The 26,480-nt window shown below is 44.2% G+C and overlaps 6 protein-coding genes across 6 annotated transcripts; 4 read left to right on the top strand and 2 right to left on the bottom strand.

Annotated features, from left to right (window-relative positions):
* Positions 1-15,696: 15,696 nt before the first annotated feature.
* On the top strand, positions 15,697-16,457 carry LOC126563310 (probable small nuclear ribonucleoprotein Sm D1). The gene is made up of 2 exons (XM_050219941.1): positions 15,697-15,856; positions 15,997-16,457. The coding sequence occupies exons 1-2, from the start codon at positions 15,843-15,845 to the stop codon at positions 16,361-16,363; spliced, it is 381 nt and encodes a 126-aa protein (XP_050075898.1). The 5' UTR covers positions 15,697-15,842; the 3' UTR covers positions 16,364-16,457.
* A 104-nt stretch (positions 16,458-16,561) lies between these two features.
* LOC126563398 (uncharacterized) lies at positions 16,562-16,930 on the bottom strand. Its single transcript, XM_050220035.1, has 2 exons — positions 16,904-16,930; positions 16,562-16,838 (listed from the first exon to the last, which is right to left on the bottom strand). Exons 1-2 carry the CDS (start codon positions 16,928-16,930, stop codon positions 16,575-16,577), a joined length of 291 nt encoding a protein of 96 aa, XP_050075992.1. The 3' UTR covers positions 16,562-16,574.
* A 323-nt stretch (positions 16,931-17,253) lies between these two features.
* LOC126562313 (ribosome biogenesis protein WDR12 homolog) lies at positions 17,254-18,898 on the top strand. The gene is made up of 3 exons (XM_050218773.1): positions 17,254-17,464; positions 17,544-18,475; positions 18,541-18,898. The coding sequence occupies exons 1-3, from the start codon at positions 17,397-17,399 to the stop codon at positions 18,825-18,827; spliced, it is 1,287 nt and encodes a 428-aa protein (XP_050074730.1). The 5' UTR covers positions 17,254-17,396; the 3' UTR covers positions 18,828-18,898.
* A 170-nt stretch (positions 18,899-19,068) lies between these two features.
* LOC126562390 (26S proteasome regulatory subunit 8) lies at positions 19,069-20,484 on the top strand. Its single transcript, XM_050218894.1, has 2 exons — positions 19,069-19,114; positions 19,174-20,484. Exon 2 carries the CDS (start codon positions 19,180-19,182, stop codon positions 20,389-20,391), a length of 1,212 nt encoding a protein of 403 aa, XP_050074851.1. The 5' UTR covers positions 19,069-19,114; positions 19,174-19,179; the 3' UTR covers positions 20,392-20,484.
* A 551-nt stretch (positions 20,485-21,035) lies between these two features.
* Positions 21,036-24,574, top strand: LOC126562938 (cleavage and polyadenylation specificity factor subunit 5). The gene is made up of 6 exons (XM_050219541.1): positions 21,036-21,189; positions 21,367-21,505; positions 21,807-21,932; positions 22,699-22,864; positions 24,324-24,438; positions 24,526-24,574. Exons 1-6 carry the CDS (start codon positions 21,062-21,064, stop codon positions 24,545-24,547), a joined length of 696 nt encoding a protein of 231 aa, XP_050075498.1. The 5' UTR covers positions 21,036-21,061; the 3' UTR covers positions 24,548-24,574.
* A 441-nt stretch (positions 24,575-25,015) lies between these two features.
* LOC126562857 (neurogenic differentiation factor 6-like) lies at positions 25,016-25,768 on the bottom strand. Its single transcript, XM_050219449.1, has one exon. It carries the CDS (start codon positions 25,766-25,768, stop codon positions 25,016-25,018), a length of 753 nt encoding a protein of 250 aa, XP_050075406.1.
* Between the last annotated feature and the right edge of the window lie 712 nt (positions 25,769-26,480).

Raw genomic sequence — 26,480 nt, 5'->3', positions numbered from 1 at the left:
CCCCGTCACATTGTTCAATCACGGCGCCTTAAGGGTAGGCAAAAGCCTGTCGCCACGTATCGCCATAGCCATGGCCAAAAATGTTAACTAAACCGGTTCAAGGTCTTGCACATGAGATTGCAGATGTGATTCAATGTTTCGTCATGATTAGAATAATTTTCCTCCGTTCGTGATTATTATAAAAAATCCTTTTTTACAATATTTTGGCGAAATATTACAAATTCAAATGATAAACATAAACGCCTAAATTTATGGGGCGGCCCGGTGATATAGGCGACAGCAGCGCCGATTTTCTAACAGCATGATCGTGGTTCAAATCCTATCCTGACCGTCCCCCTGTAGTGAGGACTGACTATCCTCACTACGTGGTATTAATAAGTCAAACAATACAGCCAGGCCGTTCCCTAAAAAAAATGCCTAAATTTATGCAATTTCTTCAACGTTTTTAAAAAGGTTTTAAAATACTGCCAACGAGTAATTCAAACCAATCCTTGTTTATTAACAGTACAGCAAAACAAAAACCCTTCCAATTGACCCATTTTTTTAAATTACTCTCTTATTAATCGCCTTACACTATTATGCCGTGCCGTAAGCTGAATGCGCTTAAAGCAAATAATTTGCATAACGCGCTCGCACACATTTCATCAAAATCCAGAATAATAAAAAAAAATCAAGCCATAATTTTGCATTGTACAAAATTACCGGTTCAATCATCACCAGTACGAGAGCAAGTGCTTAAACCACGAGTAGGGCTTTTACCACATGCTGCATGACAGTAATTGAGAATTCGCCAGTAATCTCGAGTAATTCCCGGTCGAGATCCTCGACACGGCAAGCGTGCGGCAAAAAGGGAACGGCAAAACAATTGCTCCTTCTGCTGCAGCACGAAAACCACACGTCACCCGTCGTGTGTGGACTACTACCCAGCATGAAATCAAGAAAATATGCAAATAACCAATCAGCATGCATGCGCCTGCTAGCACGACGACGATCCGAGAAGAAGGAATCATAATTTTCTCGATGTTCTACACAGACGATGGCAATAATCTAGGACGGTGGGGATTAGGGGCGAGAAGGGCCGACGGTAAACACTTTTCACGCACCTACCCCATTTTACACGCACTGCCACGAGCAAAAGGGGCAACCTTCGACCTTTTTACTAGCCGGTGGTAATAAGTATGATTCAACTTTCCTTGTGTGTGATGGCGCGAACGCGAGCCACGTGTAAGCGACGACGAACGCTTCGCCAAACAAGCTTTCCCAGGGAGAAGGCTCCAACGTGTCTCGTCGTGCGTTACGCTGGATGCTTTTCCCGGTCAAACGTACCGTCGCTTTCCCCGGGGTAGCAGTTCCCTCTTAAGTAGAAAGTAAACGGTATGCACAATGAACAACGCCACTCGCAAGGCGTTTCAAGGATGTGTAGTATGTGCTGCTGCAAACGCAGGCAGGCACACAGCAGGATTTCGACTGAAAGAATGAGTACGGATGTGGGCGGACGGGGAAATGCTAAAGTTTGAACACGAAAAAGCGCAGCAATGGCATTCGGCTTCAGTACCAAATTTGGAGAAGAGCAGCTAAGCAAACTGACTCCTCGGACGTCCTCGCTCTTGTGCACCAACAGATGACGACACACACGCGCCAATCCTTTTGCCATAAAGCGAAGGAAAGCGATTCCTTACAGCCACAACACAGCCCAAAACACATTGTTACCGGTTTACCGGGTGCAGGTTGCGCTGGCACCGGTGGTAAAAAGTTGGATTAATTTTCTGAATTATAGCGCCCATTAATTTCCATATTACATAATTATACGCATACAGCAAGGGAATTGTGATGGCCACCGTGCATGGAAGGGTCTCAGGGAGTCATTGGCATATTTGCACGTACGAGCATAATACGTACGAGTGCTAGCCATCCTTCGGGGTTGGCTCCAATCATCATAAGCAGTGTGAGGAGAAATAAAAGCTAAAAAGAACACACACTCACACACTCCGTCCTCTAAAAGCTCACCTTCGAGTGGGTGAAAAAGGTTCGCACTGTGCGGGCGCGCGTTGAATATCTGTTGTTTTTTTCTCCACGTGTGTATGTGTGTGTGTGTGTGTGGAGGTAACCAAAAAAGTAACGATCCTTTCGATGCCGTTGCCGATGTGAGCCGCATAGCCAAACTGCATACGGTGGCGTAACGCCCGTGCCGATAAGTGTTTGCTGGTAGTACGCATTTGAGGGCAGTGCAGGGAGCAGCAGCTTGTGAGTATGAGATTATTCGTTTAGTGGCCTGGCCGCACATTTATTTCACCTTATAAGCGGCGCCCAATATGAATGAGAGACAGAACTAGCGTTGCTATAATGTTCAACGAGTCTATTAGCGTATAAGAAGTGTATACATTATACAAGACAGCACTTACTCATGCCCTCTAGAAGGGCTGTATGACATTTTTGGCACTGCCTTCCAATTAACTCACAGCAGCAAATGACGTAGATTTAGTGACGGGATAATGGACCGTATTAATATATTGTTCTAATTCAGTCAGGAACATAATTTGCCGTGGCACTCATGAAAAATCAGCTGTCATGATCAACACGTTCATAAAACGCTTAAAGGTATGCAATCCGTTGCGTAAAACACCTCCATAACGCCTACAGGTATGCAATAAATCATGAATATAATACATTCTTGGGGCCAATTTGATAATTTCACTTCCTTTCTCTGATTTTTCATCTTGCTTTAATACAAACTTTAACATCTAAATGTTTCGCAACTTACTTTCAACACCTGTTATTTGAAAAGCACATAACAAAAGAATCGAATTCAAAAAAACGATGCAAGAAGAAGAGGAAAAATCAGTCGCAATTGGCATTGGCTTCCAGCCGGATTGGGAAAATTGAGTTTGCGTCCAACGATGCACATCCTGCATCGGAACTAAATCAGTCCTTCTATAACGAAATCGAACGAATTCGAGATCCGTTTTCTTCCTGCACGTGCATGTTGCTACCCAATTCGATATGGGATGTTGCACATTCTAATGAAATTGTCATTCAATTAGAAATTGCCAACACAACCCCAAGCCGGTCAGAACGTTCCAAAACAGGAAGCGTGTGTGTGTGTGACTGTTGGCTTGTTGAAAATCGGCTGTCACAGATTATCGAGTGGTTTGCCAAATACCGGGCAGTTGGTAAATCGAACTGGGCAATCAAGATCGGGTATGATTTGGTCAATCGAATAACCCAAACTCTTTGACACATAATTATACCGTAAAAATGAATTTCTTCCCCACATACACAAAGCACTATTGGACACATGCACACACGCACAGCGGTGTGCAAAATTATTGACTTAATTTGGACATTTTGGAAGTTGTTTAACGCAGTAGCAAGACAGTTTCAAGCATCTTTAAAAAATATTCCAAATCGATTAATACTACTACTACAACAATGGAAGCACTAGCCACAACTCTCCCGGGCCAACCCTCACAAACATAATCAAATCATTAATCAACAGCTTGCTTTCCGCTTTTCCAACCTCCGAAAACTTATCGCTTCCACAGCACAATCATCTTCTATCAGGAAAATGTGGAGGAATAAAACTTTGCAAACGAAATAAATAAAACAGTACCGACCTAGACCTGGGGGGGCGGGAGGGTTGTGGGTGGCGAAGAGACAATCTTGATCATCGACACGCAAAACTACCACATGGGGTTTACTCCCCCGACTAACCCCACATTCTGGCAATGACTTCTATTTTCTAAACTACCAAATATGCTCAAAACACGCGTCTACAAAATTCGTGCCACATTCCGCGTGAAGTTTTGGCTATCCATCCCTTTAGGTTGCCAACTACCAGGTCGTTCGTTTGATAGAATGCGAAGGGGGAAAAAACTCCCCCAGCAACTCCACCATCCGGCTAGAACTAAGCGGGGTATAACTCCTTCCTTTCGAAAAGCTTTTCACTGTTAGTTCGGGCGTGTAGCAAGCGGATGGATAGGTGCACAACAACCCGCCCAAGCTGCCAGAACGCTTCTACAACAAGGACAACTGAAGTCGCTTACTATCGTCTCAACAGCGAAAAGATTAAGGTTGGATGTACGCCCTTCCTTCGTTTTTTTTTCCTGGGATTGATGTAGAATTAATTTGCATATTCCTGTATCAAACTATCACAGCGTGCAGGCTCTGCTAGCGAGCGTGGCTTCCGCTTGCCGCCGATCCTTTGACCTTATATCACATTCATGAAAGTGAAATATGTTTCTATTTCTACTTAAGAAAATTAGGTTCTCTTTCCGCTGTGTCTGTATGAATGGATAAAGCAAAAAAAAGAAGAAGAGCACAGGCTGAATCCAATATTTATGACAACGTCTTTATTTCTTTTACGCTGGTTTCTTGTTTGAATCTAAAAAAAACGTTGCCTACAAAAAAGTGATCAAGGCCAAAACCGATGAAAAGCCTTTTTTCCAACCACATGAAGAAGAAAAATGTGTAACAAACATTTATAGACAACAAATTTCAACCCATATTCATTGGTTTGTTAACTCACGTAGTGGCCCTATGATTTCAGCCTAAATGTATGCAATAAGTCATACATGAGCAAATCAATTTTAGAAGGTTGGCGAAATAAAATCACATGAATACGCCTTAAGTTATGCAAAGTTTCATAAAAATTCACCTTTCAAGGTTTTTAAGCATATCTGCTAAACATCTCACTAGAGTATACATTATCTCGTATACAACAAGCGTTGCGTAGCAGAAATTCACCAATTCAACAAATAATCTGCATTAGCCAATAACGCAAGAAATGCACGTTGTCTTGTGGGTCTAGATAGCCGTCTAGAGAGAAGGTGCAACAAGGTAAACCTTGCGTTCAATTCTTTGTGGAAGTTTGAGTGAGGCCCCCTACCCAAGGTAAGGCCTCAAACCTCCAGCATGCCTGTAAGGGATATACCTTCTGAATATCCAAAGTCGCCTGGCCGACTTGCTCCTCCGATGAGCATCGCCCAAGGTAAGGCCTCGATTTCTCCAACGTTCCAGTAAGGAGGATATTCATCGAGAATCTTCAGACAGTATGGACAGTCAGATAACAGATAGATATTGGTTCCTTTCGTCCCTTTCGCTTCACGATTAAAAGTCTCTTCCCCACCACAGTGTTAAAGATTCAAAATGCAATTAGTTCAATCAGCAATTATTGATCAATTAAAAACAATTAATTTATTGCAATAAAATTTATATAAATTATTGTAACTTGCATACTTCTTGGCAAAATATAGCAGAAATTCTTTTCGATCAGTGATAAACGCCCCTAAGTGATGTAACACACTAAACAATTTTCGCTTTTACCATACAACAGTTCACAAGATTAAAAGCGCCCTTGGTGAATAATTATATCCCGCACGTGCTAGCCTTCCGGCAATAAATCCCCAGAATGCACTACCGCACCAGCATGATGAAGTTTAAACATCATGTTAGGCTATTTTTTATCCACCGGCTTCAGTCGTGTCAAATGCCCCGGTGTATGCAATCTTGCAAGGGGCACAAACCATGCATCGCCCTCGCCTAAATTTCCCTCGCCGTGCAAAGGTGTGAATAATGATTGCGATGAAATAAGTATAAGCGTGTAAAACTTTTCAACTTACCTGCACAAAACTGAGCCGCTTCCTGCTTCCATCGACCGGCGTGCAATGCAGAAGAGTGAGGTGCGATCAACGTTGCAGCAGGAACGATGTGTAGTAACGGTAGGCGCCCGTTGACGGATGCAGATGGATGAAAATAAACGGCTGGCGCGTAAATCAGGAAACGCTGTGGGTAGGTTGGCATTTCGGACGCGGCACTAGAGGACGTTAATCGCGGGGATAAGGATATGTGCACTGCTCGACGACGAAACTGTCGAAAACGCCAAGACACGATATCTTTGCTGGGTTTTTTTTTCCCCCTAATCATACTTATTTGCACATTTTCTTACATGCTATAATACCTTTCTTCGTCTTTTGCTTACATTCTATGGACCTCGTAAGTTTTCTCCTTTGACATGAAATTTTCTTTTTTTCAACAAACCAACCAATTATCGCTAGAAACGGAAACGGAAAAAAACACACACACGGGCAGAAATAAAAACCGACCCCCACAAAAAATAGAAGAGGAAAAAGAACAGTTAATGAAGTATTTTAATTGGCTTGAAACGCTGTCCCATCAGATGGCACGATGGCCCATCCATCGGCACACGCTGGCACCGTTTGTGCGATATGCAACTGCAGAATTTTTCAATAAGGAATGCTGCATTTGCAAAAAAGAAAAGGAAAATACGAACCCAAACTATTCGAAAAATTAAATCCAAACTGCCCTCCAAATCGAGTGGTGCTTTTTTGCTATACCGCTGGATGATGATGAGACTGGCGCAGTGTGTTTCCTGGTGCATTTGTTTCCCACTTCTCTTATTAAGTTCTTCCACAACACAAGTGTGGTGTGTAGCGTCATGTTCTCTGATTTATAATCCCTGTCGCCGCCCGGTGGAACTGGGGCCGATGCCAAGGTTCGTTTACTCTGGTTGGTCCGTTGCCAACGACCCGAAAAAAAAAATGCAAGAAGAAAGAAATTTAAGCCGGGAGCACAGCACAACAACGACTCAGCCATGCAGCCAGCTCAAACTGAGCTACAGCAAAATCCGGATGGAAGAACGCACAATGAATGCTTTCGCAAAAATCACACCACCAATTCGATACTTTAAATGCACAATATCGTTGCGAAGCTGGCGGTGGAGAATAACAATAAAAATTAAAGAAAAAAGTTCCAAAATCCCGATCGGCATCAAGTCCGCCCGGTCCGCAGTTTAGCAATCCATTCTTTTGCGTATCGAACCGATGGAATTACCAGCCCCCAGTCCCGAAAGAAACCCAAAACTTAACCTCGCTACCATCAGTAAGCACTAACCGCGCACCGAACTACGCGGGTAAGTTGAACGCAATTAAAACATTTCACCTTACTAACTCGATAATGATGACCAATTCCTTCTCGTTATCGTCCACGTTTCGCTTCCGTCTTTTACCCGTTGCGGCTACTGTCTTTGCTTGGTGCAAAAAGCTTTTCTTTTTCTTTTTTGCTGCGACTCTCTCGCGAGGCTGAGATGGTCGCGCCGCGAGATGAGGCCGCGGGTGCAATTAAGAAATTAGGGCAGGTTAGTCTTCCTGCCTCCGGTGTGTGGGGCGTAGCGTAACGCAAGCAATTAGAGAGAAGTTTTATTTCCTCACTATCTAGCTGATGCGTCGGGGGTGGTTGGGTTGATTTCCCGGCCTATACCGACCCCGTAAGCAAGTCTCTTACCGTCCGTCTGCTCAATAAAGGAGAAGTTCGTCGAACGCTGTCGGTTGGAAATTTTTGTCTAGCCAAAATGATTCGAGGCAGACCGGAAAATGGCACCGAACAATTGGCACTAATGGTCTTGCAAATAGCAAAAATCAGCTTTAACAATTTGGGTTAATAAAAAATTGCGAAAGACAAAAGAAATGTTCGAAAATATTTCCCTAACTCACGAAAAGGGATTTTTGGATTTCTGAAAATCCTCCATGTGAGCTTCTACTCGACCTGCTGGAGCTAAAATATTTTCCTTCCCAAAAATAGTGGCACATAAATCTGTTGGACAGTTCAGAAGCAGCAGCAAACAAACATAAAACAGAGCTAATCGCTTCGAAAAGCATAATCGATCGATCTTCACCTGTTCCGCCATGCGGAAAGGGTGAAAACCCCCGTTTTCCCATGCCACAGTGTCGTCTAAAAGTGGCCAGTAAATTCCTTAACAAACGCGTTAAGATTACTATTATGATATGTGGATTGCATAACTTTAGGCGCCAATTTATCAGTTCTTCAAAAAAATACGCCTAAAAGTATGCAAACTGTACAAAAATGATAATCATCGTTTAATACGCATCTCCTTTACTATAATGCTTATTTGGAAGCTAACAAAACTGCCGTATGCGGTTCGGTTGTCCAGTTTTTCCTTCTATCGTTTCCCCGATCCCTTCATTCCCGAGGAGAGAGAGAGAGAGAGAGATAGTGTGCCACCACGCCAGATACCGGCCCGACACGATATGGCTCCATCATGTGTAAGGGATGACGAAAAATGGACAAAACGATCAATAAACCTGCCGGGTTGCTCTTCACCACGGTGCTCCGACCGGCTAGAACATGGGATTGGATGGTAAAATGTATAGCAAAAAAACGCGTTCGGGTTTCCATGGACGGGCACGGAATGGGTGGCCCCGCGAAGGAGAGGGGGCACACAGGGCAAAACCAAACCGCTCTCTGGGACGGAATTAGAATGCCACTGATTGGAGCCGGATTATTGATGTTAACTGGGGGTCGTCACCGTTGCCGTCGCCATCGCTCGACGACGTTTTAGCATGGGCGCGCGCTCTCGCAAAAAGATGACAAACGGAAACGGACCGAACGTACTCCGGCACAAGTGGGTGGGTGTGTGGGGATCTGTGTTTGCTTGCTTGTATTTTTTGTCCTGCTCTATCTGCTTCTCAGCTTCCTGCCACACAACTGAGAGTAGAACCCAAAGCATAAACCATACCTCCTCCAAAAAAAGACCTCACCAGCAGGGCAACGTCAGGAAGATCCTAGGATAGTCAAGCTCCTTACCAGAAGCAGAAGCAACAACAACAACAAAAAAGCCCAGATCCGATCCAATCCAATTCATAGAAACGACCTTTCCTTACCGGTCTGTCTCCTTGATCCTGGTGGTTTTATCCTCCCCTAAAAGCCGAGGTGTTTCTCCTTTCATCAAACATACACACACACACACACACACACACACACGCATACACATTATCGCAAGGATGAAGGGCGAATCGAACCAAAAAATCAATTCGCTTTTCACACATGTGATGTGATTTACGTGCGTGCAAAATTTTGGACCATAACTTCTGTATCTTTTCGGCTGGCTTTTTTCTTTGGAGGGATTTCCCTGTTACACACACAGGAAAGCACCCCACATTTGGTAACACTATCCACGAACCATATATAGCGGGGTTTTCACCCGAATATCCATGTTCAAATTATTGATTGATTATTTAAATTCGTAACAAATCATTTCGGACTCGATTTTTTCCCCCTTTTTTTCTTTCCTGTCGTACGTGATATTCGTTTACATGGAGAACGAGGCATGTAAAACCAACGAGACGAAATGAGATGTAATATGGAACTGGAGGCGCTTTCTAGGAAGATAAACAATTGAGGAAAATTGATTGCTCCTCTCGATCATGGGCAATTCAATGAAAAATTACCCTCCATTGTGTCACGAGGAGCTCTGTGGCTGTCTGCTTGGTCACAAATGTGATGCCGTGTCTCCCTGGCACTAGTCCTTCACTGGTATACCATGTACGAGTATTGATTCAAGAACTAGATTCGACCTTATTTCGGTAATTATTCATTCAGAAAGTTAATCTAGAAATTTGCAATCTCTACGGAGCCTGTTGGGTTGTCAGGTTTATGGAACTACTTTTAATTAGGTTCCATTTTAAATCAATACGCAGCGCTATACTGCAGACCCTCTGTATCGCACATACAAACTGTCAACTTTTTGTTATCCACACATGCCAACCCTTCGGAAGAGACGATGTAATGGCCGCGAGCAGTATAGTTCACCGAAAACCCCTCGCGATAGATTATACCATACCAAAAGTTTCCCACCGAACCCCCCCCCCCAGCAAAAAGGCCCGAAGCCTCCTGGGGACGCAAGGAAATGGGATGATCGACCCGGGATGTACGTCCACTTGCGGACCTAATTACCCGAGCAAAACCCATTAACCCGAACCCCGGACCGGTACTAATGAAACGTCAACAGGCGCGTCCGTTCGGCAAATCGCGAAACGAGCCCTGGAGTGGTAGTATTAGAGGCTAGAGAATATGCTCCTGCTCCTTGCGCACCTGCCACTTCACCACAAAAACCGGAGCATTCCCCGGACATTGGTAAACATTGATGGAAAATCTGAACCATCCAGGCTGCCCTTGTTCCATCATTAAGCTGCAACAAAACACAGGTCACGGGGCCTATATAAGAGGAGACATCTGATTGCAAACCCAAGGCCAACAAGTGACTTACGTTCTTACGCTCCAAGGTTCTCGCCGACCAGAAGAGGAGGAAAAAAAACACACAAAAAGGAAATTTCACGCCATAAGTGACAAACGATGTTCCGGTTTCTGGATCGTGATGTATTATCCGTCTCTGTGTTGTTATAATTGGCTGGCTGGTTGATGCTTTTACAAATTTTTATATCTTTTTTCGTATCTTACTTCACTTGTTTTTTATTATGGCTTTGTTTTCTCTTTTTGTATTTCCTTTTGTACATTTATATAATTAAATTTTTAAACACTTTCATCCATTTCTACATTATGTTTTTTTTTTATTTGTTTGGTAATACAATTGAATATTTTTATGGTTGTTTTTCATAATTTGACTATTTTTTATAAGTTTTCATAACCACACCCTTCCTTCCTGCATTTATTGTGAAAATCATTTCATTTTTTAATCAAATTTCTTCCTGTTTTTTTTCTACTCTTGCTGTCATTACATTGTATTTCACAATCGCACCCAAAATGCCGTGCGACTTTCGCTTCGTTGTCTGTGTGATTGTTTTAACCCATTTGAATGTATTTATACATTTGATTTTTCTTGTTATTTAAACCGTGAAAATTTCATTTGTTTTCCACATTCCAATCTCTTTCCCACCGGCCAATTGCTTGTTTCTCTGAATGTGTGAGTGTGTTTGTGTTTTTTTTTTTTGTTTGTCACAATAATTTGATACTTCTTCTATCCGACTGATTCGTTCGTTCGTTCGTTCGCATTACGGTTTTGTAAGGCCCGAGTTTTCCCGCCCTATTTCAAGCAAACCTTACCCCACCTTCTTCCCGAGGTTTCTCGGTTCTGAGGAAAATTATACCATTCTTGATGCCTCGCTGCCTTGCTCCCCCCCTGATTCCAACCCGATTCCCTTAGGCAATAATTCCACCAACCAAAAGCGGTGGGCCTGTGCAGACCGAGACCCTGCAAAGGCGGACATGCACACGCCAGCGTTTGTAGTAGTATCAGCCAGCCAAGGGTGCCCCATGCCCGACGCGATATGCCCTCGCGGAATTAAATGGTCGAAAAGAAAATTCGCCTCATGTTCTTCTCCTCGGGTACCTACAGGGGTGAATTGTTTCTTGGTGGATATCATCATGTCCCCCCCTCCTCCCCCCCCCCCCCCCCCCAAGCGAGTGCAAGCGAGACGGAACGCTTATTTTTGCGCACGGAAAACACACTGTTCCGGTTTCATTCGCGCGTTCAAACATTTGTCGCCATCGTCTTCGTTTGCCGGCTAAGTTTAATGTGCACCACACTCTTTACAGTTTCCTTCTTTCCCTTTTCTTTTATTTTCTATTCTGTTCATTCACTTACACCCCCCAATGTGCCCTATAGCAAATGTAAACTCCTCCACCCTACATACTCTCTCTCTCTCGCTCTCTCTCTCTCTCTTTTCCTCGTTCTATCGCTCCTCTCTCTCTCTCTCTCTCTCTCTCTCTCTCTCTCTCTCTCTGTATATCCACAGAAAGAAGGTTGGAGGTTGTGTTTTTCATACTGCCTCTTGTTTGGCATGTCATTTCCTTGGGGCAAATACACAAGAACCGACCGACCGACCGACCAGAGTCGACAAAAATCGACTACACTGATGATGATGATGATGATGATGATGGTGATGAGGTTTCGTCCGGGGGTGAATCCGTGAACGCGAGGGTAACGGTGACGGTTGTATTTCGTTGTGTGTTGGAGGTTTATGTTGGTTAAAAAGCAAATATTACCCCTACTCTGCTTCCCCTACCTCCCCCAGCACTACAACCCTCCCTCGCACACACAAACACACATGTATCGATGGGATCGGGAGGAGGCGCAGCTAGAAAACACGAATTTTCTTTGATAATTATAGAATTGAGCGAAAATTTCTCTGTGACATTTTGGCATTTTCGATAGCGCGCTATTGCCGGCCACTTCGGTCATGCGGGGCCGTACATGGGCCGGCTGTGACCTGCACACACAGGGAAATTCTCAGGGAGGGATCGGAAAAATTTACTCATTCCGATGATTGTTGCAACGGAAAACCCTAGAAACAACAAGACTTTTTTCCAAATGCTTCTAGGTTGGCAAAATGCATACAACCCATAGAAAATAATAATAAAATTAGTTACAAACCCAGCGAACGAATGGAACGATTCTTTTTATTTGATTTTTTTTGTTTACTGTAAAATATATTCACTTGGTTTTGTTTTAATATTTTATTCATTGCGATGTATTATTCTTGGAGCAAATAAACCGCAAGCCAGTGTAATGAACGGAACTTCTGTTTTCAAGTAAAATTAAACTATTATTCTACTATAACCTTCCCGCCCGTTTTCAGCTCGTCCCGAAGGAAAGGCAAAACAAACCACATCGACGGTCGCATAATATAGGGTGGGGAAAAACTTACGCTGCAACCTGCATGCACTTTCACGCACGCACACAATCACGCACTTCGTAGTATGGACGAAAACTCAGGTCAAGCAGGCTGTGTTTTCCTTCGATCGCTTTGTTATCACTACGCTCTGGTTTTTCTTCTTTTACTAACTTTTCCAGTAATATACACTTACACACACTCGCGCGCATACACGACGGCCACCGCCGTAGGTCAATTCAGTGGGTTGGGTGGGTTTTTTGATAAAGTGACCCGCGTACGTTCGAATCCGCTGCACCGCACCGGCAGATTCACAAAACTCGCACACTACTGCAGCACACTACTTGCCGCGTTTGGAGCTCAAAAACAGCGCACACTCACACACACTCACACGCACGCACTTTGGAAGGACTACGCGTAAAAGGGTTGGGAAAACGCGCCGAGGGGGAGGGTTGTTATCGCGGGGGTTTTTTCAGCACACACTCTCACTCAGCTAGAATATCATGTGGGGTGAGGAGGAGAAGAAGAAAGAGGAAAGATAAACAACACACTTTTCGTACAAATAATCAACAAAATGCAAAAAAATCCCGGCTCGAATTAGGGGAAGGGGTGGAGGGGGGAGGGGGGGTGAGGGAATTCTTGTGAAGAGTAAATTATTACGGAAAATCCATTACACCCTCTCCAAATCTGACCCCAAAACGGTCGGTCGGTACTTTATGGCCAATTTTTGGCACAACTTTATCTAAGTAAGCATTGCCAGCGGTGTTGGCCTACTCATAACGTGAAGAGCGAAATAGTTGCACAAAGCTGCGTTTTGGATGGTTTTCGGTACGTTTTTTTTTTTTTATCGCGAAACATATCTTGCTCTAAGGTCACTTAAAGGCACACGTACACACACACATACAAGGCACTTTATCTCGTTTTCAGGCGGCTCAACTTTATCTCGATTGCACGTTCCTCTTCTGTCACACGAACCGCCCCGGGGACCAAACGCAACCAAGGTGATGGTGAGGTGGTGGGGTGCGTATACTATGTATGTGTTTATGTGTGCGTACGTGGACGAGAGTAGGCGGGGGGGGGGGGGGGGGTGATGATTTGGGATGCTGCCAAAGGGAGTTGAAGGTATCGGCCTGGCTGGCTGCCCGGGGTACACACATACACACAAGCACGCACGCACACACACAGCTTCCACTTTATTCACTTAACTATTCGAATATTCGCAGCTTCCAATAAACCTGCACTCCGGTGAACCTACACACGGCATGGGGGATACGGTGGGAGGAGGCGAGGGGGGATATTACGGAAGGCGGGGACGACTCTATCTAACTCTTGTAGGTTTCACTGGTCACGGAGCACTTGTCCCGGCGATGGTGAAAAACACCCGGGCCGTTCTGGTGCAGCCTCGAGGGGGCAGGGCGCAGGGAATATGTGGCATGATGGGAGGGGGGAGGGGGAGGTTGCTTTTGACAACCGGGGAAAAACTGTTGGCGCATTAAAAACACGACACGAGAAGGAGACAAACACCAGGTTGACAGGTTTCTGGGTTTTGCGGACCCGTTTTGTTCGATCTTAGCAGGCACGGGATAGGCGACTTTTTTTTCCCTTGGGAATTCTTCTGCGTTACTAATTGTAGCTGAATTTTACACACACTCTACGAAGGACCGTTCGTCCCAATATTTAGCGCCCTTCAGCCACCGCGAAAGACGTTGGCCCGTTGGCGTCTGACGCTGCTGAGGTTGTAAGGCTGGTGCGGGACACAGACACATTCACGCACATAACAGGGCAGGTCTTCTTCTTTGCACCACCTGCCACCCCAAAACGACGAGACATTCGCTCCTCTTTCCACTATCGCCCTTCGTACGCACGCACATACGGCTGTACTAGACACACATACATACGGGCGCGCGTACTGTTTTTCTACGCAATGGTTCATTCGCCCGCACCGTCACGGACGGATACCTGAATGGTGCGGCCAGACAGCACGGAGGAGTCCTGTTTTGGAATCTGTCCCCGGGCAGGCCTGCAGTGAACAGCTTAGATCGAACGCCACAATTACACACAGCACCAGCACGCATCGTACTAACAGGGAGCAAGCGGATTCGCACGACGGTTCCAGCAAATCTTCCAGCGTTTTTCCCTTTTTTGGCTACCTGCCGTGCTGCTTGGTGCTGCTGCTTCTACACCGTTTGTGCTCTTCGGTGGGGGAGAATTTGGAACTAATGAAGGGCCCAGCACACTGCAGCCTGCACACCTTTTTGCCAAGACGACGCACCTACACGGGACACCACCATACGATAAGCACAGAAACACATATACACGAGACCCTGTGCGAACCGTAAGCGGGTGGGAAAATCCTGGTACCTTTTTGGGTAAGTTGCGCGTGTACACAGCCGAGACGCAAACGAACGGAGCTGGCGCTGGTTGCTGCTGCTGCTGCTGAAATTTTATTTTTCTCCCCGTTTTTTCTCGCTTTTCTGTTGCTCTCGCGTGCTCACTCTGGCCAGTGGTGAGTGTCGATGTGGGATGTAGCTGTCTCGCTTTCGCACACGCACGTACGCACAACCGAGCTGACGGTTTGTCCCGAGTACGAGTGTGTACGGAATGGTTCACCCTCGAACGATCTTTCGAACTCGAGTTTAATGATAAAATTCTCGTGAAAGTGAGACAAAAGTCACTTTTCGGTACAAAATAAGATTAAATTTACTTAATATGGTATTTCTAAAAGCGTACAACCATGATAAAACAAACGAATTTAGTTGACCGTACTTTGAATTCGTTGAACTACTCGGGACACTTTTGGTAGCTAGCTCACGACACTTTCCCTAGGAAAGACAGCAACATGGTTGACCTATTTGGACACGAGTAATGCCATCTAAATGACATTTGATTACACAAATTACGCAAATTTTAATATAATGGAAAATTTTACAAATTTCGCTAATCGTTTAAGCTCAAAAAATGCTTTGATTACCTTTCGAAACCATTTTCCAGTGCAATTAAACATTCCAAATCTTCATTTTATATCGGCACAGTGGGTTTCCTATTATTCAAAATTTTAATTTTTAGTTTTACAACTTTTCCATTATTTTCAAAAACAAATTTTGAAATCAAGCAAAAGCAGCTACAGTCTTTCTCACTGTATTATAAAAAAAGCTTTTATATTCATATGTTTACCATTCCATTTCCCGAAATGCATTCGTTTCAAACCCACAGTGCCAAACAACCACCAAGCGTCAAACGCCATATCTTTGTTATTTGGGAATCGTTCAACTGTCAAAAGTGTGTTTATGCTTACAAAAAAAGAGTTCGCGTTCTTTTACCAACAATTGGAGCGAAAACTTTTCCAACTGCAATTAAACCACTTATTAGAATTGTAAACTATATTCAGCACTATTCACGATGAAGTTGGTCAGGTGAGTAATCGCATTAACGCTACCTCATTCGTTAAACAATACAAATGAGCTGAAAACCGGCCCCACCGAAGAAGGACGCCTGTTCTAACCTCAAATGAGCTTTATGATTATATACCGGCTGTTTGGTTTATTTTTTCCAGATTCTTGATGAAGCTCAGTCACGAAACGGTAACGATTGAGCTAAAGAATGGCACACAGGTTCACGGCACTATTACTGGTGTAGATGTAGCGATGAACACACACCTAAAGGCGGTGAAGATGACCATAAAGAACCGGGATCCGGTAACACTGGATTCGCTCAGCATCCGCGGTAACAACATTCGATACTATATCCTGCCGGACAGTTTACCGCTGGAAACGTTGCTAATTGATGATGCGCCGAAAACGCGAGCAAAGAAACGTGAAGCAAATCGTGGAGGACCGCGCGGCCGTGGCAGAGGTACCAGGGGAGGACGTGGTGGACCGCGGGGTGGTCGAGGTGGTGGACGTGGACGCGGCAGACGCTAGATGCGATCGCGGGACGGATCGCAACAACCCTCAAACACTAGCCATAAGAGACGAGTTCATTTACTATAAATATTGGAGTCATTTCGAGCGGATACACACACACCTTCTTCTACATGCGTGAGGAATGCGAACGAAATAAATTTGTGAAGTAAAAATGGGTAAGTTCGTGCTTACTCATGGTCATGAATATTCTGTATTTCGAACGAATCAGTCATACCCCGTTCACAAGCACATACAGCCCGTATACCAGGAAACAGATGAAGAACAAACAGGCAGCCACGGCGAACGATTTGGAGTTTTCTTTGTGCATCTTTTTCAACTGTTCTTCGTTCGTTTCCAACAGTTTGGCGATTTCTTTCAGCTCGAGCGATAACTCGCGTCTACGTTCCTCGGGAAGGGTCGGATCGTTCAAGTTCCTTTCCATCCTTCGTACGCGTTCCCGCAAAGATGCTATCGTGTCATTGGTGGTTTGGATCTGGTAATGAGCCAGAAACGTTTCAATTTCTTATTTCGTATCGTTAAAATCGTTTTACGACCAACCTCTTTCTGTAGTGGGCAAGGCTCCATTATGTACGTTTAAACAGAATGCAAAGAATCACAGATTTGTTTGAGCTATGTTTTTAACACGGTTTTGTTTGCAGATGAAGAAGCGATTGTTGATGGGAAGAAGTATCCACGAAGCACTTACAGTGGGTGGAGTCAATGTTGTACGACTCATAAAATGTGACTATTATATTCATGTACAATTTTACATCCCAAATTTTTTATAAAAAACTACAAATTATTATGCAAGAATTGCAAATGTATGGTTAAGATAAAAAATGTTTTAACTTTGCTGTTGATTCCTCCGCGGCACAGATTAATTCCCAACCACTGTACAGCATTTTGACAGCCGCATAGGCAATGTCAAACACGCGGGCATCAAAAGCAAAATAAAGCAACGTGCGTGCTCATTTTCGTCCTACAAATTCGTAAACAAAACAGTAATTTAATTAACTTTACACCGCATACTCGTTGAATATAGTTTACCGAAATGTCTCTACGCATCACCGACGCTACGGAAGGTCAGCTGCAAGTACACCTAACCACCAAGCAGAAACAGTACGTATTGCCGGGTTTGCTGCGAAGACAAGACGAAACCAGCTCGACTGGACAAATACTCATGCGGCTTTCTTTCCAGGTATGCGGTTCCGGATGTTCCATACTCGATCCGCGCCAACGTCGGTACGGCCGAGCTAAATACGCTGCTGAGCACACTACTGAAGGACTCGGGCAAAGAGAATGTGACTAAGATAAAGTTCGATTTCCTGCTGAATGGAGAGTTTGTGAAAACTGCCCTGTCGCAGCATTTGAAGGAACGGGACATCTCGTTCGAAGATACAATCGAGCTCGAGTACGTGGAGCGTTATCCTGCCCCAGAACCACAGGATTGTCTGTTGCACGACGATTGGGTGTCGGCGGTCCAGGCAAAAGATGGATGGATTCTTACCGGCACGTACGACAATACGGTGAATCTGTGGAATACGAAGGGCAAACACAAACTTACCATCCCCGGACACGTGGCACCGGTTAAGGGAGTGGCATGGATATCGTTGAACGAGCAGACCGGTGTTTTTGCCAGTGCGAGCCACGATCAGACCGTCATGATCTGGGAGTGGAATGTAACGAGCAATTCGGTCGAGTGTGTGCACGTGTGCAAAGGGCACGAGCGTGGCGTTGGCTGCATTGCGGTCAATCCATCCAAGACGCAGATGGCCTCGGGCAGTATGGATACGATGCTGAAGATCTGGACTACCGAGCTGCACAATGACAAGGGAGAACCGTCCGCCACGAAGAAGGCAAAGCTGGAGCAAGATAATGTCCGCACGCCGGTAATTACACTAGCCGGGCATCGTGAGTTTGTGTCGGGCGTGCAGTGGATCGACAATACGACCGTCGCTACTTGCTCCTGGGATCACACGATTAAGCTATGGGACCTTACGCTTGGTGGTATCAAGTCGGAATTTTCCGGCAACAAGTCGTTCTTCGATCTGAGCTACTCACCGTTAAATGGCATGATCATTACCGCTTCCCCAGACAAAAATCTTCGCCTTTATGATCCACGTTCGAAGCGTACGTTTAAATTGTCAGCTGTTCTATTGCGAGTGCATTATAATCGTCGTTTTTTCCTGTTTCAGATGGTAATTTCGTGAAGAACACTTTCCTTGGACACACGCAATGGGTACAGACTTGCCGGTGGTCGACAACGAATGAGTATCTGTTCGTTTCCGGCGCGTACGATAATCGCGTCAAGATGTGGGACTATCGCTCTCCGAAGGCTCCAATCTTTGAACTGATCGGTCACGAGGATAAGGTGCTGGCGTGCGATTGGTCCAACCCGAAGTACATCCTATCCGGCGGATCGGACAACGCGCTGCGCGTTTTCAAATCGAAAATAGCAGTTAATAACGCGACCGACGATTGAACTATTTCCGACTTTAAATGTTAAGCAAACTAGATTGTCCGTTTGGAAGCATACGATATTGTAAATGTGTAACTTTCAAACAGTGGAGAGATAATACACGCATATTGTAATGATAAATTTATTGAGAGGAATTTTTTGTTTTTAATTTAATTTTGTCGTTCTGTTTCACCGGATTCAAGCGTTACCATTAAAACGCTTGACGAGAAGCGTTACATCCTGTCACCGCGGTTTGACGTTTCATTGTGGTTGATGATTTGCAACATTTATTTGGTACTGTAGAACAAGAGGTAAGCACACAACTCGGTCGCCGCGTCTGAATATTACTACATTTTGTCATATTTCTCAGACTAAAATGCGTGAAATCAGTACCATGGAAGTGGATCTCCCGCGTGGAGAAGGATTCCGTTCGTATTTTGTGCAGAAAATCGAAGAACTGCAGCTCATAGTGGCGGAGAAGAATCAGAACCTGCGTCGTCTCCAGGCACAGCGAAATGAGCTCAATGCCAAGGTACGGATGCTCCGGGAGGAATTGCAGCTGCTGCAGGAACAGGGCAGCTACGTTGGTGAGGTGGTGAAACCGATGGACAAGAAGAAGGTTCTCGTGAAGGTGCACCCGGAGGGAAAGTTTGTTGTCGACATAGACAAAAACATCGACATTAACGACGTGACGCCAAACTGCCGTGTGGCGCTACGCAACGAGAGCTACACCCTGCACAAGATTCTGCCCAACAAGGTGGACCCGCTGGTATCGCTGATGATGGTCGAGAAGGTCCCGGACTCGACGTACGAAATGGTCGGTGGTCTCGATAAGCAGATTAAGGAAATTAAGGAAGTGATTGAGCTGCCGGTCAAACATCCGGAACTGTTCGATGCGCTCGGTATCGCACAACCGAAAGGCGTTCTGCTATACGGACCACCGGGAACCGGTAAGACACTGCTGGCCCGTGCCGTCGCTCACCACACCGAGTGTACGTTTATTCGTGTGTCTGGTTCTGAGCTGGTGCAGAAATTCATTGGCGAAGGTTCGCGAATGGTGCGTGAGCTATTCGTAATGGCACGCGAGCATGCACCGTCGATCATTTTCATGGATGAAATCGATTCCATTGGATCGTCTCGTATCGAGTCCGGCAGTGGAGGTGATTCCGAGGTACAGCGTACTATGCTGGAGCTGCTGAACCAGCTGGACGGATTTGAGGCTACGAAGAACATCAAAGTCATCATGGCGACGAACCGTATCGACATCCTCGATCCAGCCCTGCTGCGTCCCGGTCGTATCGATCGTAAGATTGAATTCCCGCCACCAAACGAGGAAGCTCGTTTGGACATTCTGAAGATTCACTCGCGCAAGATGAACCTGACGCGTGGTATCAACCTTCGTAAGATTGCGGAACTGATGCCAGGTGCTTCGGGTGCGGAGGTTAAGGGTGTGTGTACGGAGGCCGGTATGTACGCGCTGCGTGAGCGTCGTGTGCATGTTACACAGGAAGACTTTGAGATGGCTGTGGCGAAGGTGATGCAGAAAGATTCCGAGAAGAACATGTCCATCAAAAAGCTGTGGAAGTAAGCGAAACTACAGCGCTCAGCGTAATCTAAGGTTAAATGCTTTTGGGGCAATTCGTTTAGAAAGTCCGAATAAAAAACAAAACATCTTTACGAAAAATGCCCTTCTTGTCTTAGGGATGAAGAACGAGCCGATCTTGGAAAGAATTTTCTTGTAGGACTTGTTTTTGGATACATATTTTAAAGGCAATAAGATTTTTATATTATGCTTTGGCATACATAAGTTGGGTGTTTTATGACTAAAAATATTAGAAACCGCGTTTTTAATACTCGTCGAAATATTTTACATTATTTCAAGCAGATTTTCACAATTTCATCACCCCGGAGAAAATAATACAGCAATCATCGACACTTTTTTCCGTCACCGACTGTACTTACCAGATGTCATAGCTGTCAAACTGCCCGTACCAGTCGAAACCAGCTAGAAGCAAACGCCGCCACAGCAAAAAAGCTTTCCGGACCAAACAGTGCACAAACGACGCGGAAATAGTGAATTAATCGTACAAAATTGGCTTTTTAGTGGTAAACCCGTGGCTATTCTATCAGTAAATACACCGTACAAAAGCACATACGTATGCAAAGTGCTTTGTTGCAGTAATTGTTGACAGTGTGAAAGGCAAAAGTTTTCGACGACGACCGACGAGCTATCTTCCCACCCCAAGAAGCATTAAAAAATGGCTACTCAAGCAGTAAACAAAACCGGCTCCGGATGGCCTCGACGAAACAGCCACGGTACAGGGTTGACGGAAATGAACAAACTACAGACAAACCAATCGATGACGCTTAACAGAACTATAAATCTGTAAGTATATGCAGTGAGGGATGTTGTGCCCTGCACACCCGTGGGATAAGGGGTGCATAGTCCCATACCCGGAAGATCCCTTCATGTTCTATTCCAAAATGGCTGTCTGGATCTTTTGCCGGAGTCACTTTTTGTATGTGATGGTTTTTCTTTGCTTCTTTACTCTCTCCGTCGCAGCTATCCATTGACTAACTACACGTTCGGAACGAAGGAACCCTTATTCGAGAAGGACCCATCGGTGCCCGCCCGCTTCCAGCGGATGCGTGACGAGTTTGATAAAATAGGAATGCGCAGATCGGTCGAAGGTGTTCTGCTGGTAAGTGCTGGGGGAATTACTTTAGTTGGCATACCATTTAATCGTTGAAAACCTTTTATTTGTATAAATCTTCGTCTTCATGGTGGGATTCCTTTTCTGCATTATTCCTCCAGAGCGGTGGGAAAGTCCCAAATGTGTTCTTATACCGATGATCGTTTCAAGAGGATATAAGGGGCTTTAAGCCTTAACTTTCTCGACGTTCTTTTCGTTGAATCCTCATACCTATTCTTTTCCCTAAACTGAATTACCATCGAACAATAGCCATATCATAAATAATAAAACCAAATCTTTTTTACCGTAGGTTCATGAACACGGTTTACCGCACGTATTGCTGCTGCAGTTGGGTACAACTTTCTTTAAGCTACCTGGTGGCGAACTGAGCGCTGGGGAGGACGAAGTCGAAGGCCTGAAACGGCTACTAACGGAGGTAAGTTTGCAGAAGAGCGTTCCATTCGTTTCATTTAACGGAATGAAATCATGTATGCCACCCGAAAGAAACAAAAAGGAGATTTATGTTGTAAACCGCATGAAGAGAGCGAATTTTGTATGAAAATGTGAAAAAAGAAAATCAACATAATATGAGATCTTTGAAAAGACAAGGCAAAAATGCCTAAATATAATGTACAGATGCCTCGCAATACGATCATACGCATCACACGGCTATTGTATGTTGTTAAAAGAATTCGTTCAAATTTGTAAAAGTAAAATCATTCTTTCATAGAATTTCTATAACAGTTTTTTTGTAGTAGCTAACAAAACGATAATAGAAAAGAAACGCGCTTTAAAATATTAAATCCATTGTACTTGCACCAGCAATACACGAAGCACTGTTCTGTTCGAACTGAAAAAATCTATTAAAAACACCTACACACCGGAGGGAAAGGTATTATGCAGATGAAATTGTTTTGTAACTGGCCATGTACCGTTTTCCGCGCGTTTCCACGGTGTAGGTAAGAAAAGAGAAAGGGGCGCACGTTTTACAATGAACAACTAGAAACTTGCAGATCTCTGATTTGAAAAAGGGACCCAAAAACTCATGTATAACTCACGCTATATTTTATCCAACTTTTATATGATGTACTATGTACTGTGTATTATGATTATATATATTTAAAAATTTCATTCCTTATAAAACCTTATAAAAAATCCTCCACGCCAAACACCAACAACCAAAACAAACTTCCTCCCATTAGACTCTAGGACGACAGGACGGCGTGAAGCAGGATTGGATCGTCGAGGACACGATTGGCAACTGGTGGCGTCCGAACTTTGAACCTCCGCAGTACCCGTACATCCCGCCGCACATCACGAAGCCGAAGGAGCACAAGCGTCTGTTTTTGGTGCAGCTACACGAGAAGGGTAATGTGATAGTAAAAACAAAACCAAAAATCGAATCTCTCTCCCTCTATGTCCCACTCTTTCTCTCATACGTTGTTTTGTTGTCCATTCAAATGGCACTGACCGGGGTTGAATAGTGTGCGATTAGTAGGATATCGTAGGATCGAGCGCTTCCGGAAGATGCTAAATGACATGAAACAAGAAAGGACAAGAAAACATACTATGGATAGAAGTAATGTAAAGGGAAAGAGGGCTTCGTATTACGTGTGATGGAAATATGATTGTAATTTTTGACCGATACCGATGAAAGTTAGAAGATAGCACTTTTGAAACTTTTGCCCACGAACAAAACACACCAACGTATGCATTGGAAGAAAATGGACTGATTGAGTATAAAAAAACCTCAAAGAAATAGTTGCATTCGCAGATCATTTTTTTGACCGTCAGCTATTTTAGCGGTTAGGTCCTGGATACTCGACAGTTTAGAAAGTATATAATATGTAATATATCATAATTGTTGAGGAAAGCCTCGGAACTAATAGCATGTGCACAGCTATGCGGAAATGGGCAGCTAAACACAGCTGCCCATTTCCAAAGGCATTCCTCAACATCGTCGAATTGAATGTTTGGTCAATCTCCTACCGTAGAACCTTACTTTTTCTGATCAAGTTGTCAAGTCTATCAACCCATAAGAGAGAGTTTCCGAGAGAAAATAACTGATGCAAGTCCGTTCTAGAAGGAGTGACACTAGATTTTTTAAATACTCCTTGAACGTAGTATTACTGTCGTTTTAAATACCGTCCAGAATCAGTCTATTTCTTTTCTAATGCATACGTTATCACCATCAAACACGCGCGCGGACTAGGGATTGCTTTATCAATCTTTTTACATTGACATAATGTTTTATAACTTGACTCCCGTAAATCTGTAAATTGATAAAGCAATTCTTTATGATGTCTTTTTTTATAAGAAAAGCGCCATTGTATTTAGCCTTATTATACTCTATTGAAATGTTATCTTTTGTGTTAGAAAAGGCAAAATGATTGAATTTGTAAAACAGAAAACCTTACCCTAAGCTGAAGGTTTTTCCACACCAAAACGGAAACACATGTATGTTGTGTTCCTAGCCCACTGATTTATTGATAACCGATAGCCTCGAACATTGTGTTATGTGAAATGAAAGGAATTGTGTATGGAAGAGAGAATATTGTATTATCCATTAATGGAGCTGAAAAGCTCTCATATAGTAAAAAGAGCGATAGTAGTACACTACGCGTATTAGTGGATAAAATTTTGTAAAACAAGCTGGTTTCGTGTTTAAGCTATACGATACGATTGTGAACCTGTGTGTATACCAACCACTGTAACGGAACCCTGTAATATTGACTTAGTTTTCCCCCACAAAATCACATGCACATATTTGAATATCACGCTTTAATTAAATTTTGTTTGGTTTTCTGTTTCCCCGAACCCGGTGTAGCGCTTTTTGCCGTACCGAAGAACTACAAGCTAGTGGCGGCCCCGCTGTTCGAGCTGTACGACAATTCGCAGGGTTACGGACCTATCATATCATCGCTGCCACAAGCACTCTGCCGGTAAAGAAGTGTTTTACCAACAAAAAACTTTTCTTCCCATTTTTAACTTGCTAACAACTATACCTTTTTCTGCCTTGTTTCTTACAGGTTCAACTTCATCTACATGTAAAGAGTAAACCGGCAGGCGAGATTGTTCCCCAACAGGCTCAAATTTCGAAAAAGAGGGGACACATCCACTTAAATCCTGCGCCTCATAAAGCCCCTGCTACGAGACGTGTGGTAAGCTCCGCGTTCTCCTCTGCAACCAGCCCGGGGAAGGATCCGCTGAACAAAAGAAAGTACATCGCTTTACCAAATTGCCACCGTGTGTGTGTGTGTGTGCGCGCGCGCTTGTAAGTGTATTTGTGTGTATGTGCATTAGTATGTTGGGGACAATATGCGGAGGTGGGATCGGTAATACATTTACAGACCCCGGACAACATTATTTTAGAGCGATTGTACACAAGAATGAGATTTTTTATTCGTCACTTACCTTATATCTTACTTTTAATCCGCTACATAAATGTGAAGAATAAATAACTTACGTACCTTCTTCGGAACGAATGATAAGTAGAGAGAAATGGCGGAGATGTGCCCATCAAAAATCGAACAATTCTTCACGAGGAGCATGCAGATTCGGTGAGTAGTGATGGTGACATGTTGGTGGTTGTGTGTCTTCCTCGTTGCCGTAACCACAGAAGGTACAATCGTAACCAGTTGCTGCCATCCACTGGTTGTGATTGGTGGCTCGTCTGAATGATCCGTTCTCGTTCGACCATGACACTGTACCGTGTGAACAGAAGCAGCACGAAACCAGCTGTCCATGGTTATCCGAAGCTGTGGAACAGAATCCATCCTCCTGATGTTCGTTACATCCGTCCAGCAGTCCGGCTTGTAATTGCTGATCAAGCGAAAGCTTTGTTCGAAGCAGATTGGCCGTATTCTGACTCAAACGGTTTGCCAAAGTGGCCACCAACCGCTCGTACTTGAAGCCACGTCCCGTGTGCAACACCTCCAGAAGTACCAGGATGTAGTTTTGTGCCAATCGTAGTGTATCGATTTTGGAAAGCTTCTGCAGCGTTGTTGTACCGGCTGCTGGTGCTCCACCGTGCTGCTGCTGCTGCTGCTGATGGTGATCCACACTGTTCGACCGGATCGCTGCAGTTGTCACACTCGCCGGCAGTGGTACACACATCCGCAAACGATCGAGCGCATCGTTTAGCCCATGCATCCGGTTCCGTTCTCGAAGGTTCGCTTTTTTACGCTTAACAAGCGATAGAATTCCTCCACCGGTGGGTTTTCTTCTTCGACGTACCCGTTCTCCAACGGTCGGTGTGGCGATAGGGCTCATTTCAAGGGGGACACGTGAACTGTTTCCACCGAAGATAACTTTAATCGAATTGCGACGCATTGGGCGGTAATATATAGATATTGAGCCCATATTTTCCACGGTAATCTAATTTTCCGCCTTATCTCTGATAACGGGAGAGGTTGTTTTAGTGGGAGTATGCCTAGTGAAAGGAAAATTAACGCGGAAAAGCTCTGAGAAAAGGGGGCGTTAGGACTGTAAGGACGTTATCATGTGGTTGAATTGTCAATACAGTTCAAGTGGTGATAATTCCTTTGCGGTCCTCCCCTTGTATCTGATAAATGGATTATTTATTTTGCAAACATTAACATTAAATTTTTTTTCAAATTTCTGTAGGTATAATTATGAAAACCCTTTTCAAAGAACATTTAAAAAGTTTTACTATGCTTTGTAGAATAATTTCGGAAAAACACGCATTGATGATGCCTATATTTTCTCTCCTTTTCTTTGTCCGAACATAATTTTTGCGCCCTTTGATTGGCGGCAAATACAGTGAGTGCAGAATGTATAAGTCTAGATGTAACTTTTTCACCAAAAAGCGTGCTGAAAAGAATGTAACGGTTAGGTTTGTCTAAAAATTATTTTAAATAGTCTTGGATCTTTTTTAAAAGAAGTCATGGATGAGTAAAGTAAACTAGATGAATGATTCACCTTGCTGATATCGAGGCCAACAGGAGCAAAGAGCACAGATCCC

The sequence above is a fragment of the Anopheles maculipalpis genome, chromosome 3RL, assembly GCF_943734695.1.
Source record: "Anopheles maculipalpis chromosome 3RL, idAnoMacuDA_375_x, whole genome shotgun sequence".
NCBI classification, from domain to species: Eukaryota; Metazoa; Arthropoda; class Insecta; order Diptera; family Culicidae; genus Anopheles; species Anopheles maculipalpis.
The sequence above is the reverse complement of the archived record's forward strand: the minus strand, read 5'-3'. Positions and strand labels throughout refer to the sequence as shown.